The sequence below is a fragment of the Miscanthus floridulus genome, chromosome 8, assembly GCF_019320115.1.
Source record: "Miscanthus floridulus cultivar M001 chromosome 8, ASM1932011v1, whole genome shotgun sequence".
Lineage (NCBI taxonomy): Eukaryota > Viridiplantae > Streptophyta > Magnoliopsida > Poales > Poaceae > Miscanthus > Miscanthus floridulus.
Genome location: NC_089587.1, coordinates 83597849 through 83609638, shown reverse-complemented (window position 1 = coordinate 83609638; position 11790 = coordinate 83597849). Strand labels below are relative to the sequence as shown.

The 11790-nt window shown below is 45.5% G+C and overlaps 1 protein-coding gene across 1 annotated transcript; it reads left to right on the top strand.

Moving 5' to 3' along the window:
* Positions 1-796: 796 nt before the first annotated feature.
* Positions 797-1228, top strand: LOC136469498 (uncharacterized mitochondrial protein AtMg00810-like). Its single transcript, XM_066467670.1, has one exon. It carries the CDS (start codon positions 797-799, stop codon positions 1226-1228), a length of 432 nt encoding a protein of 143 aa, XP_066323767.1.
* The last annotated feature ends 10562 nt before the right edge of the window (positions 1229-11790 follow it).

The window sequence follows — 11790 nt, the reverse complement described above, 5'->3', positions numbered from 1 at the left end:
ACCACGTCTGCGCCATCGCCACCGCCGACATCTGTTCGCGCCGCTCTTCGTGATCCGGAGTGGCTGGCCGCGATGCAGGCCGAATTCGACGCCTGAAGAGCAACGGCACGTGGACGCTCGTGCCCCGACCCGCACAAGCCAATGTCATCATCGGCAAATGGCTCTTCGAGAACAAGCTCCATCCCGATGGAACACTGGAGCGCCGGAAAGCCAGATGGGTTGTCCGTGGGTTCTCTCAACTCCCCGTCGTCGACTTCCATCAGACGTTTTCACCGGTGGTAAAACCGACGACCATCCGCACAGTACTGCACCTCGCGGCGACAAGACGATGGGGGTGCATCAGCTTGGCGTGAAGAACGTGTTCCTCCATGGCGATCCTGCCGAACGTGTTTATTGTCATCAACCTGCAGGTTTCGTCGACCCAGACTGTCCCGATCATGTCTGCTTGCTCGTCAAGTCCCTCTATGGACTCAAGCAGGCGCCGCGGGCGTGGTTCCAGCGCCTTGGGAACCACCTTCGCAGCATGGGCTTCACCGCGTCCGGCTCCGACAGCTCCTTGTTCATCTACAAGCATGGCGAACAAGCGGCGTATCTCCTTGTGTAAGTTGACGACATTATTCTCACAGCCTTGACGAACACCATTCTGCGCCATGTCATCGACCAACTTCGACAAGCTTTTGCGATCAAGGATCTCGGTGAGCTCCATTTCTTCCTCAGCGTCCAGGTGCGTCACGATGTGACTGGGTTCTTCCTCAACCAGGCCCAGTACACCGAGGACATACTGGAATGCGCAGGAATGGCGAACTGCAAACCTGCATCGACTCCTGTGGAGGCCAAGCCGAAGCTGTCCGCCAACGACGGCAAGCCCATGTCCGACAGCACGTTCTACCTCAGCATCACCGGCGCGCTCCAGTACCTCACCCTCACGCGTCCGGACATCGCCTATGGCATGAACCAGGCGTGCCTCCACATGCACGCCCCGCGCGATGTGCTCTGGAACCTAGTCAAGCGCATCCTCAGATGCCTCCGCGGCTCCATCAACCACGGCATCAAGATCTCGGCTGCTCCATCGACTGCCCTCAAGGTCTACTCCGACGCCGACTGGGCCGGTTGCCCAGACACTCGGCGATCGACGTCCGGCTACTATGTCTTCCTTGGTGACTCCCTCGTGTCATGGTCCTCCAAGCGACAGACTACTGTGTCGCGGTCGAGCGCCGAGGCCGAGTAACGAGCGGTAGCCAACGCCGCCGCGGAGAGCTGCTGGCTCCGAAATCTTCTTCGAGAGCTTCATGTCGTCGTCGACAAAGCAACGGTGATTTACTGTGACAATGTATCTGCGGTATACCTATCTGAAAATCCGGTGCATCATCGACGGACAAAGCATGTGGAGCTTCACATACATTTTGTGTGGGAGAAGGTCGCCCTAGGCCAATTCAAGGTGCTGCAAATACCTGCAAGGCATCAATTTGCAGACATAATGACCAAGGGGCTACCGACGCCATTGTTCAATGAATTCAGAGACAGTTTATGCATTCGATCAACCGAAGCTGCAACTGCGGGGGTGGGGGGGGGGGTCAGCGACCGATTATACAGGCAATCAGGCCCGTCCCATGGGGGAGGGCAGGCAGTGCGACGCCCGGGGGCCCATGGCACTAGGGGCCCATGAGTATACGTATATGTAGTACATGTATTTGGCTCCATACGGTCACGTCCAGTTCAGTCTGTGGCTCTGCGCAGCAACCCTTTCCTATTCGCGACTCCGCGTCAAAGCATGCGTGCTGTTGCGCCGCGGCGGCTGTTCCGGCGTTCCCAAATCCTGAAATCCCGATTTCCGTAATCTGGAATCCCGTGATCCCAGCAGGCGCCCACTAACCCAGCTGCGCTGCAGTCCCTTCATCCCTGTCCCCGACTCTCTGCGGTAAGTGATTTTGATTTCAGTTCATCAGTATTTATTGTTTGTTCGATCTGAAAACTTCAGTTTCTTTTTTACCTTGCAATCCAATACATACAGGCATCAAGCTATAGTGCAGCGAATTGTTGATCTATTAGTTTAATTATTTAATTCATCAAGGAACTTATGGACATGCCACAGGCAACAGACTGCCCATAATTTGTTTTAAATTTTAAGTCATTTCATGGATTTCACCGTTCTTTAAGCTTCCTTGATGTATTGTCGTTTTTTAACAAACTATATTTTACGAGTTAACTCTTATTACCAGTAGTACTATATAGTTCAATCTCGTGATATTAAAATATTAGATTGTCGGGACTTCATTGTCTTGTTTGCCCAAGGGCCCTAGAAATTGTTGGGACGGCCCTGCAGGCAATAGTTAGATAGCAGTAGGATCAGCTCCTTCAGTTAGTTAGTTGTAAGTCAAACTGCTAGTGCTTGCGCCCTATTATCTAGCTGATCCTGGCTTGTAGGCTGGCTTGCAGGAAGTAGTAAGCATCGCTTGGCTAGCAGTGATCGGATCATGTATATGTACCTGTACACTGTCAATGAATGAACTCGAGCATTCTCCTCTCTTACAATGGCGTTCTTCAAACAATCAAACAAGTCATCTTTACAATGGCCGTTCTTGCCATTGTGCTCTCCTCACCAACAATTGCTCATAAGGCCACGAGCCCTGCTCCGCCAGTGCACCATGTTGACCTCGCCAACCTCCTCACTGCATACAGCACATTCCGCACCTTTCAGTTACCTGAGAAAGACCAACGTCATCCAAACCTTCCAGCAGCAGGCGAACAACACTCCCCAAGGACTCGGCCTTCGCCGCACTGAAGAACATGACGCTGGCCATGCTCACCAAGGACCAGCTCAGGTCCCTGCTCCTGTACCACGCACTCCCCAAGTTCTACGACCTGCATGGGCTCGCCATGCTGGGCAAGCGCAACCCGGTGGCCACCTTTGCTGGCTCCCGGTACATGGTCAACCTCACCGAACACTACGGCAACATCCTGGTGAGGTCGGCGTGGACCGATGCCAAGATCGGCAGAGCGTGGTAGCGACGCCCCGGTGGTCGTGTATGAGGTCAAGGTTCTCCTGCCAAAGCAAATCTTTAAGAGCCAACCCAAGTGAAGAGTTCATCGCACCAAAGTCGGTCTTGGAATTGAAAGCAGTGAATCTCTGAAGTAATTTTAGTATATATATAGCCACTGTAAACAGCATATCATTTGCTATCATAAATCAGCTATATGCACATGTGTGAATTTTCAAACAAATTACTCATCTTGAATGTTGAATTACACAATGATGTCTTAGAAGTTAGAACAAGGCATCAAGCAGCGCACGTGATCTTTGTGCTGGTGGTAGCACTGTAATGAAAACGGCAGTTGTGATTGTGACCTGTGACACTTCAAAATTCAGTGCTCCAAGTAGTATCCGCGCGCGTGAGCTTTTTTTTTTTTTACTGAATCGAATCTCAAACTGGAGGAGCTATCCCAAACAGGCCCCTATGCAGCTTTGGCGAGCTGGCCGCAGACTCATGAGCTCTCCGGCCATCTCAATGTAACTCAATGTAAAAATGGTGGTAATGAATTGCACGAAACACTTCAAAATAGTTCCGGTGCAGAACTTCAGGCAGCTATAGCGAGCTGGCCGAGTTCGTGTTTGTGGAAACGTGCGAGAGTTTGGTCTGACCTGTGCTCTGGTGAGATTTTTTTTTATTGAGAATCTGTGACTGGTGAGATGGTAAGCGCGATCAGTCGTCCTTGGTTTTTTATAGGTCGCGCGCTCGTGAGCGGGTCAAACGATTGGCCGTACCTGGAAGGCGCGTTTGGTCCGACGGTTTTTGCAGACGGGTTGCGCTGGGCCGGTGGGTTTTGACGCCTGTAAGATGCCGTGGGCGCGAGTTTGTCCCCTCGCTGGTTGTGTGGCGGTGCTTGGGAACGACGCGAACTTTCATTTGTTTCGGCCCGTTCAGTCGTTGTTTAATCGGTGATGGTTGTCGGTTGCCACTCTAACACCGAAGACTTTTAATAGGTGAGGCCGTTTTCAGTCCTCCACTTATCGGACCTCAGATTCCAAATATAACGAGCTGCAGTACCAAAATGGTATGGAACTACACCAACTTGCGCTGTGATATTGTGCTTCAGAGTTAGCATGGAATTTTTTTTTGAAAGTTCACATATATATATATATATTAAAACATTAGAACCAGAGCACATAGATTTAGGAAATAAATTCCCAATTACATGGTGAAAACCACTGAGCGGCACAAAAGAGAGCTATGCCTACTTTAAGAGACTGCATTCCAAGAGCAGAAGCTAAGCAAGTAAATTTGAATATGTTCTCCAAATTCGAATCTTCCAAAGGTGTCGGAAGGTCTGTTGAATGCCCCATTGGAAAAACGGTGAACACTATCACCGGGCAATGGCGACAAAGACCACCGAGGGCCTCCCTTGTGCATTGTAGCTCTAGAGGTTGGAAGCTGAGTCGAAGATACGAAGTTAGCAACACCGGACTCAGACAAGCACCTCTGCAAAGACGACGAAGCAGAGATTGCATCCAAGGATCGAACATGGAATCCACACTAACAAGGACGACGAGCCTCGAAGAAGCAGCACAACAGATAAGCGCTTTGTATCGCACTGGAGGACATGGTCGACGAAGGGCCAGCGACACTCGGCGTAGGGCTGCACAGGGGTGTCAGGTGGTTGAGGCATATTGACAAACACCTGGTGGGCGCAGACTAGGTAGGCAAGTGCAGTGCCCAGGGATCTGAACCCTAGCCGAGATAAACCACCCACCACACGACAACAACGACCCCGGCACAGCAGAAGGACACGGAAGAGCAGCAGGCCACCAATCCGTAGAGGAAGTGACGTGCTGGCGACAGCTCGCCAGCGGCAGCACCACCCACGTCTGTGATAGAACCGTCCAATTTATACAAGATCAAGTATGGTTGTCCCTGTTTAACACGTTGACGCGCACGTACTTTCACCTATATAAACCCGGTAATCTGTCGAGTGTCACGAAGGACCTCGGTAAATCAACATCATAACCAAGATCACATGATTAAGCAAATACACATCACATAAACAGAGTTGCAGCGAAAATAATATTACAAATGGGTTCATAAATAATAGTACAAGTATGGGTTTCAAAATAAATTAGGGAAACAGCATACCTTTCAAATGTTACATTAATATAAGTTACAAATACATTGCTAGCATAAGTGACATCCTCTGATAAAAGCATATAGATGAGAAATAAATATAGAGTCACCGAACCCACCGGCGGTTAGCTACCCAGCGGAGAACTTCACCTGCAACATGGTGGGATAAACCCTAAGTACTCAAATGTACTCAGCTAGACTTACCCGTCATAAACCAGAAATAAAGTGACACCAAGGAGTATACAAAGCTTCATAGGTGTAGCTAGCTTGACAAAATTTTGTATAAAAGCCACTAGTTGAGCTATACATTTTATAATTCGATAACCAAGTTAATTATAGCTATTCATCTCTAGATTAGCACCTGTACTAGAGCAATCATGTGATTAAGCTCACAAACATTAGTAACCATATCCGGTGTAACATTTTCATATTCATCATAACCATCAAATTCTATCAATTAATGCTACGTTGCCGCTACTCAGTCAAGTTCTCACTATCCGGGAGAGACGGCGACTCGAATCGATTCCAACCAGCTGGGGAGTTATTCCTAACATAAACCCAGACATACATGCGCCAAGATAGTCTTAGGTCACCTTTGGTATAATTCAAGTACAGTCATGGATCCGAGCAACGCCGCACCCTCAGGGATACTACCAGTCTGCCAGGAAGTTCAGGCCCGGCTTATCCTTGGACTCACGCCACTGGCTCCCCGCACATCCTTACTGCCTTCAGTGTGCGCACTTTCACTTACCGGGTCCCGGCCTGAGTTGAGCTATTCGGCTTCGCGGTCGGAACAAGTTATCCGGCCAACTAAGTGATAGGCATGCGTTCAACATGACATGAGGACGTACAGCGAATCGGTCCTTAACCGACACAGACGAGGATAAAAAGGCACCAAGACCTCCATGCCTTGTCGCTTCTCTATCACAATCCCATCTGGTCTCCTTTTATTTATCAGCATATGGTTATTTTCACGATAGCAAATATAGCCAACTGTGCTTTGATATCCACCTATATCTCACGGGTGACAGGAAATTACCCGACTTCTACTGGTCTAAGCATTGCTAAGCATACATTCGATCCTGGACCTACATAGGGTTCAAGTTATATTTCTAGACAAGATAGTTCTATGCATCAAGTGGTTCCAATCAACTCTTATAACCTAATGCATCAAACATAAAGGACTCAAGTGATATTTATAAAAACATAGGAGGCTTAGAATGCTCCGGGGCTTGCCTAGGATCCGACACAAGTCAGTTCAGCTAGCTTGCACCATCTTGGTGACATCTCTGGTCCTAGCACTTGCTTAGTCCTTCCGTCTTCTGGATGGATTCACCAAACTCCGTCTTCGGGTTTGGCTTCATCATCACGTCCTTCACGTGGTGCATCTAGCGTACCTAGATGAGATCCAACAATGCAAGTGCATGAATGCAAATAATGGCAATATGAGATATCTCACATAAAAGTATTCAAGATGAGCACAAGGTTACACCGAACATATATAAGCACTTCACGTTACTTAGTTAAACATCCCATAACCTATCATGCTAGGATAGCAACGAAGGTAGCACCAAGCATGACACAAGTTTCACAAGGTTTTAGGTATATGAACTTAACACCATCAAAGGCATGAGCCACACTTAGCAACATACAAAGCAAAGCAAGGTAAAGCAAACAATTTTTGGTACAAACATAGATTCTGAACAACAGCACCACAGTCACTTGTTTTAATCATACCCAGAGTTCTATGCATGTAAAAAGTGTGATTCAAGACTTTATAAAAAGCTAATGAAATTATCTAAGACTTTGTTATTAACACCAAAAGCTGATTCAACAAATAACAAGGTCAAAATACATCATGAAGCAGAGCTTATACAACTAAGGACAGAAAGCTGATATTAACTTCAGAAATGCATAACTGGAGTTCTAGACATTCAGCAAACATGATTCTTAACTTTATGAAAATCTTATTAAGTTATCTATAACTTTCTCATTATCATTTTAAGATGATTCTACAGATAACAAGGTCAAACAACACCAAGAAGACATCTCCATCTAGATTTGGACAGAAATCTGCCATTCCACTTTGAACAGCTATAACTGGAGTTTTAGACCACAAAAAAGGGTGTTCTGTAACATTTTGGAAAGGCAATACAACTCTCCTATTATCACAAATACATGATTCTATGTTTAATTGAGCCAAACAATACAATCATTCAAATCTGTCCAGAGGACATTCAAAACCTGAAAGCAAGCTTCTAAAATCTATAACTCCTAAACCATCAGGCCTAAAATCATGACATTTTAGAATAAGAAATATAAGGAAATTATCTACAACTTTGGTATTCACCCCATTTATAGAAAACATCATTTGATCCACGAAGTTATCATCACAACAGAAAATGCACATGCAACCATTTCAGAATGTAACAATTTGATGTTTCACTTGTTTTGCTAACAAAGAGCATGCACACATGAGCCATTCAAGAACTTCAACCACCACTAACATACTTAGCAACACTTTATTGAACACCAATCACTCAAAGCATCACCAAATACAATTACAAGCTTTATCTACCATTATACTTTTAGTAATCCTTTCTCCTAATAAACATATATATAATTTTAGTGATATATGAGAACAACTAGTTTGGGGCTGAGATTTTTATGAGTGGTAGATGTTATCAAAACATGGCTACTGTATAAATTTCACATGCTCAGATTTTATAATTTAATTACTATGAAAAAGACAAATTGCTATTGTAAGAAAACATGTAAAAGCAAGATAAATCTAAAAATCATCATTTTCTATAAACATATAGCCATATTATGGTTTCTCAGGTCACAATATCTCCATGCAAGGGCAAGGGAACCACATTTCATATTTTTGCAAATATAAATTATTTATAAACCATTTATCAAGCATTAATCAAGTTAAATCAATAACTCAACCATACTACATCTAATGAACATGAAATTTTTACCATAACACACATATAGCATCAGTAGCCTACCATAAAAAGTTCAGAGCAATTGGAGTACCACAACTTTAGATATGAGAATAACAAGCAAAAGAAGCTAAAATTGCCTATTTACAAGATTAAATCAAAATATTATAAAAATAGTACACAACTAGCATGTTTAACATTTTTATTAGCTATATCATGTCATCACAAGATTAACACAACTAGAACTACCATTTTTGGACTTCTATAACTCAAGATATGCATACGACAACTTAAAAGGATTTTTAAAAGCACTTTGCAAGAATAAATAAAAACAGCAGAAACTTTCCACTAATACATATCATATTATGACTCTACTATATAGATCTACTCTCAAGGATTCCAAAAAGACCTCATTTGCTATTTTACAATTTTTCTACGATTTATTATGATTTTCCAAAGTTTCAGCCATAAAAGAAAAACAAACTTGCACCGAGGACCCCGAACTTCCACAAAAATAAATTCCAGCAAAATAGTCCTTCTAGGCACTATTTAACTGAGCCATAGACTTTGCAGTTAGGCCCTTCCCTTTCATCAAATTCTTGCGCGAGATCCTTGCCGTGAATCAGAGCAGAGGAGGCGCGGGAGCTCGCCAATGCCGGCCGGAGGAGGCTCGTTGGTGGTGATGGAGTGGTAGCGGTGCACCAAGGACTCCACGCACATCCATGGGATAGCTTGGCTTGGCCTGAGGCGGCCCTAGGTGGTGCATCCACAACAGCAATGGCCCGACGGCCGGTGAGGATGGCTCGGGGTCGACCGGCCTTGGCCAGCAGGGATCGATAGTGGCGGGGAGCATTAGGGCGTGCTCACACACCTGAGGTGGGGCGTAGCCCAATCCGAGGCGAGCCAAGGTGGCCGGGTCACATGCACATGTAGTGTGCAGAGGCGCTACTCCGGCGGTAGCAGGCTACAGGTAGCGGCGCTACTGGGAAGGCGACACGGGAGAGGCGGTGCGAGGTGTTGGTGGAGGATTGGCATGTTGAGTGGCTAGAGGGGGCTTCTGTAGAGGAGGAGCAGCAGCTACGCGAGCTCTGTTGCTCGGCCATCCATGGCGAGAGCGAAGGGGAGGAAGAAAGAAGAGAGAGCAAGCTGGAGGAAGGAGAGGCGAGCGCTTGGCCTTTTCATCCACGCGGCACGAGTGCTAGCGAGGTAGTGAACATGCGAGCGAGCGTTCGGGCCACACGACATCGCTCCCCTACGCGCGGTCGGCCATGACAGCTCCAGTTCGAAATCAGCTAAAGAGCTAATAATACCACCTCAAAAATATGACTGAAACTCCATATTCTCCCCTTCATATCTCTCAAATCTATTAGTGATTTGTTCAACCAATTGCACCGTATGATAGAACTACACGAGTACTACAACTTTGATTAAAAGAGTTTGGTCCAAATCAAAATGGTTTGTGAGATATTAATTCTCAAAGTGGGGTACTTGCAAACTATAAACTGAAAAAGTTCAGTCCCAGACTTAGCCGATTTTTGGAACCTAAAAACAGCACTGGATTTGATCTTGGGGTCCCTAATTGGCTAGGTTAGAGGCTGAACCAGGTCTTGGTACTTAAACAAAAGTTGTTCTACTTAATGTAATCTACAACTTTTCTTAAAGGATCTAGGTTTGGTTCAGCTTTGTTTGCAAGATATAAACCTCCAAAGATGATTACTCGAAACTGAGTTCAGACTTAGAACATTCAGGCATTGGCAAAGGAATTCAGTGCCATTAGCTGTTTTTGAAACTACCTTTGAATGTCCAATCGTGCTCCAAAAGTGATGAGACTTGTTTTGTTGTTTTCAACACAAAGTGTACTTCAACTCATATTATGGAATACAGTTGAGTTACCATATGAATTTGAAAGATAAGAATGTCACAACATGTCCACCTGTTGTTGCCGATGAGGGACAGAAAAATCCTAGAGAGACCAAAACAACACTGTATTCAAATTTGAGACCACTATATGAGTCACTTAGAAGTTCAATCAGGTCTTGGTCCAAAAATAAAGTTTGTTCTACTTAAGCAGAACTACAACTTTTATTTAAGGTCCAACTCCATGCAAGCACTCCAAATAGTTGGTCAACACAGGTAAAAACCATATCATGAAAAAGAGAATTTTAGCTATTCCCACACTTAGAAGCATTTTCTTGACATTTGCTCAACATGAACCCTTCATGACTTTTGTTGTAGAGTTCAATTTGAGTCATTTGGGCAAGGTAGCAAGGTTTAGTCAATATCCCATGTTTCCATTCACCTAATGAAGCAATTCAAGAAATATTATAACTTATCATTTCATGCGACTTCTTGATTCCAAACTTCATGAAACTTTTCCACTGATCAAGATGGATGCATGCTGATATAATGTACATGAAACAAGCATGTTTAACATTACTCTTGCGAAATTTTAAAAAGGGTCCACATGTAAGCAAAGGTGTGTTGTCCAAGTTCAAGTTGGGACTCAATTTCATAGATTGGACCACAACACCTTCATCATCACTTCAAAATTATGAATTAGAATCATGATAATTGCTTGACATATCCTACTTAAGTCCAAATACGCTGCTTAACTTATGACTAACACTTGGGGTGTTATGACGTCTGGTCGTGGACACTGTCCCCCATGGTGAGCCAGGCAGGACTTGGCCAAAGGAGGGAGGGAAGGGACTTTATTTTATTTGGGCTCACCTCAGGGCATCGGCAATCGACTGCAGCAGCGATGGGAAGGCCGGTGACGGTGACAATGAGGCCGATGAGCAACAGGGAGGTAGAACTGCGACGAAGCACAATAGCCATACCGGCACAAACTGACATAATACTATAGATCTACAGCTACGAGAGGTGTGGGACCCCTCCCCCTCGGCTCCAGCGAGCTTGCTGGTGACGGAGAAGGAGGGGCCCGGCTGGATTTTAGACGGAGGCGAAGGTGAATTGTAGTAGGGGAGAGGGGAGGGGGCATGGAAATTTTTTATCAAATCTTCCCAGCAGGAACACTACGTCAAAAAGCATTTCTAGGGGCAGTTGTAGACCATTTGTAGGGGCGGTTTACCCAGCCGCCCCTACACAAGGGTCTCTACAAATCATGCATTTGTAGGGGCGGTTCCCAGGCCACCCCTACAAATCGATTTGTAGGGGCGGCTGGTGTTTCCAGCCGCCCCTACAAATTGATTTGTAGGGGCGGCTGTAGTACCAGCCGCCCCTACCAACGGGTATTTGTAGGGGCGGTTCAATCTAGAACCGCCCCTACAATACGTTTTCCCACAAAAAAATCAAATTTTTAATTCAAAATCGCTTTGCCGAACGTCCCACAACCAATGTTCCGAACCACGTTCGTGTTGCTGAACGCCCCGTGACCAGCGTTCGCGTTGCCAAGCACCCCGCGACCGCGACTACAAACATAAGAGTATTCTATAAACTACAATTACAAGTCCAATTCACATGAATATATACAATCCATCATTAAATATACAAATTTCATACACATTGTTATCAACGTCCTAGAGCTAGCCTTTCTGTATCACGAAGGTGTTGGTACTGAGGATTTGTACCTAACTCAGACTCTTGGTCATGGTAGGCGCCTCTGACGTGTATAATCTGGTCCAATATGAAGTTGCAAAGGTCGCCGACGAGCTCTAAGAGTTGGTCATCCTTGTATGGGTCTCTTTTCATTCCTTTCTCTTGTC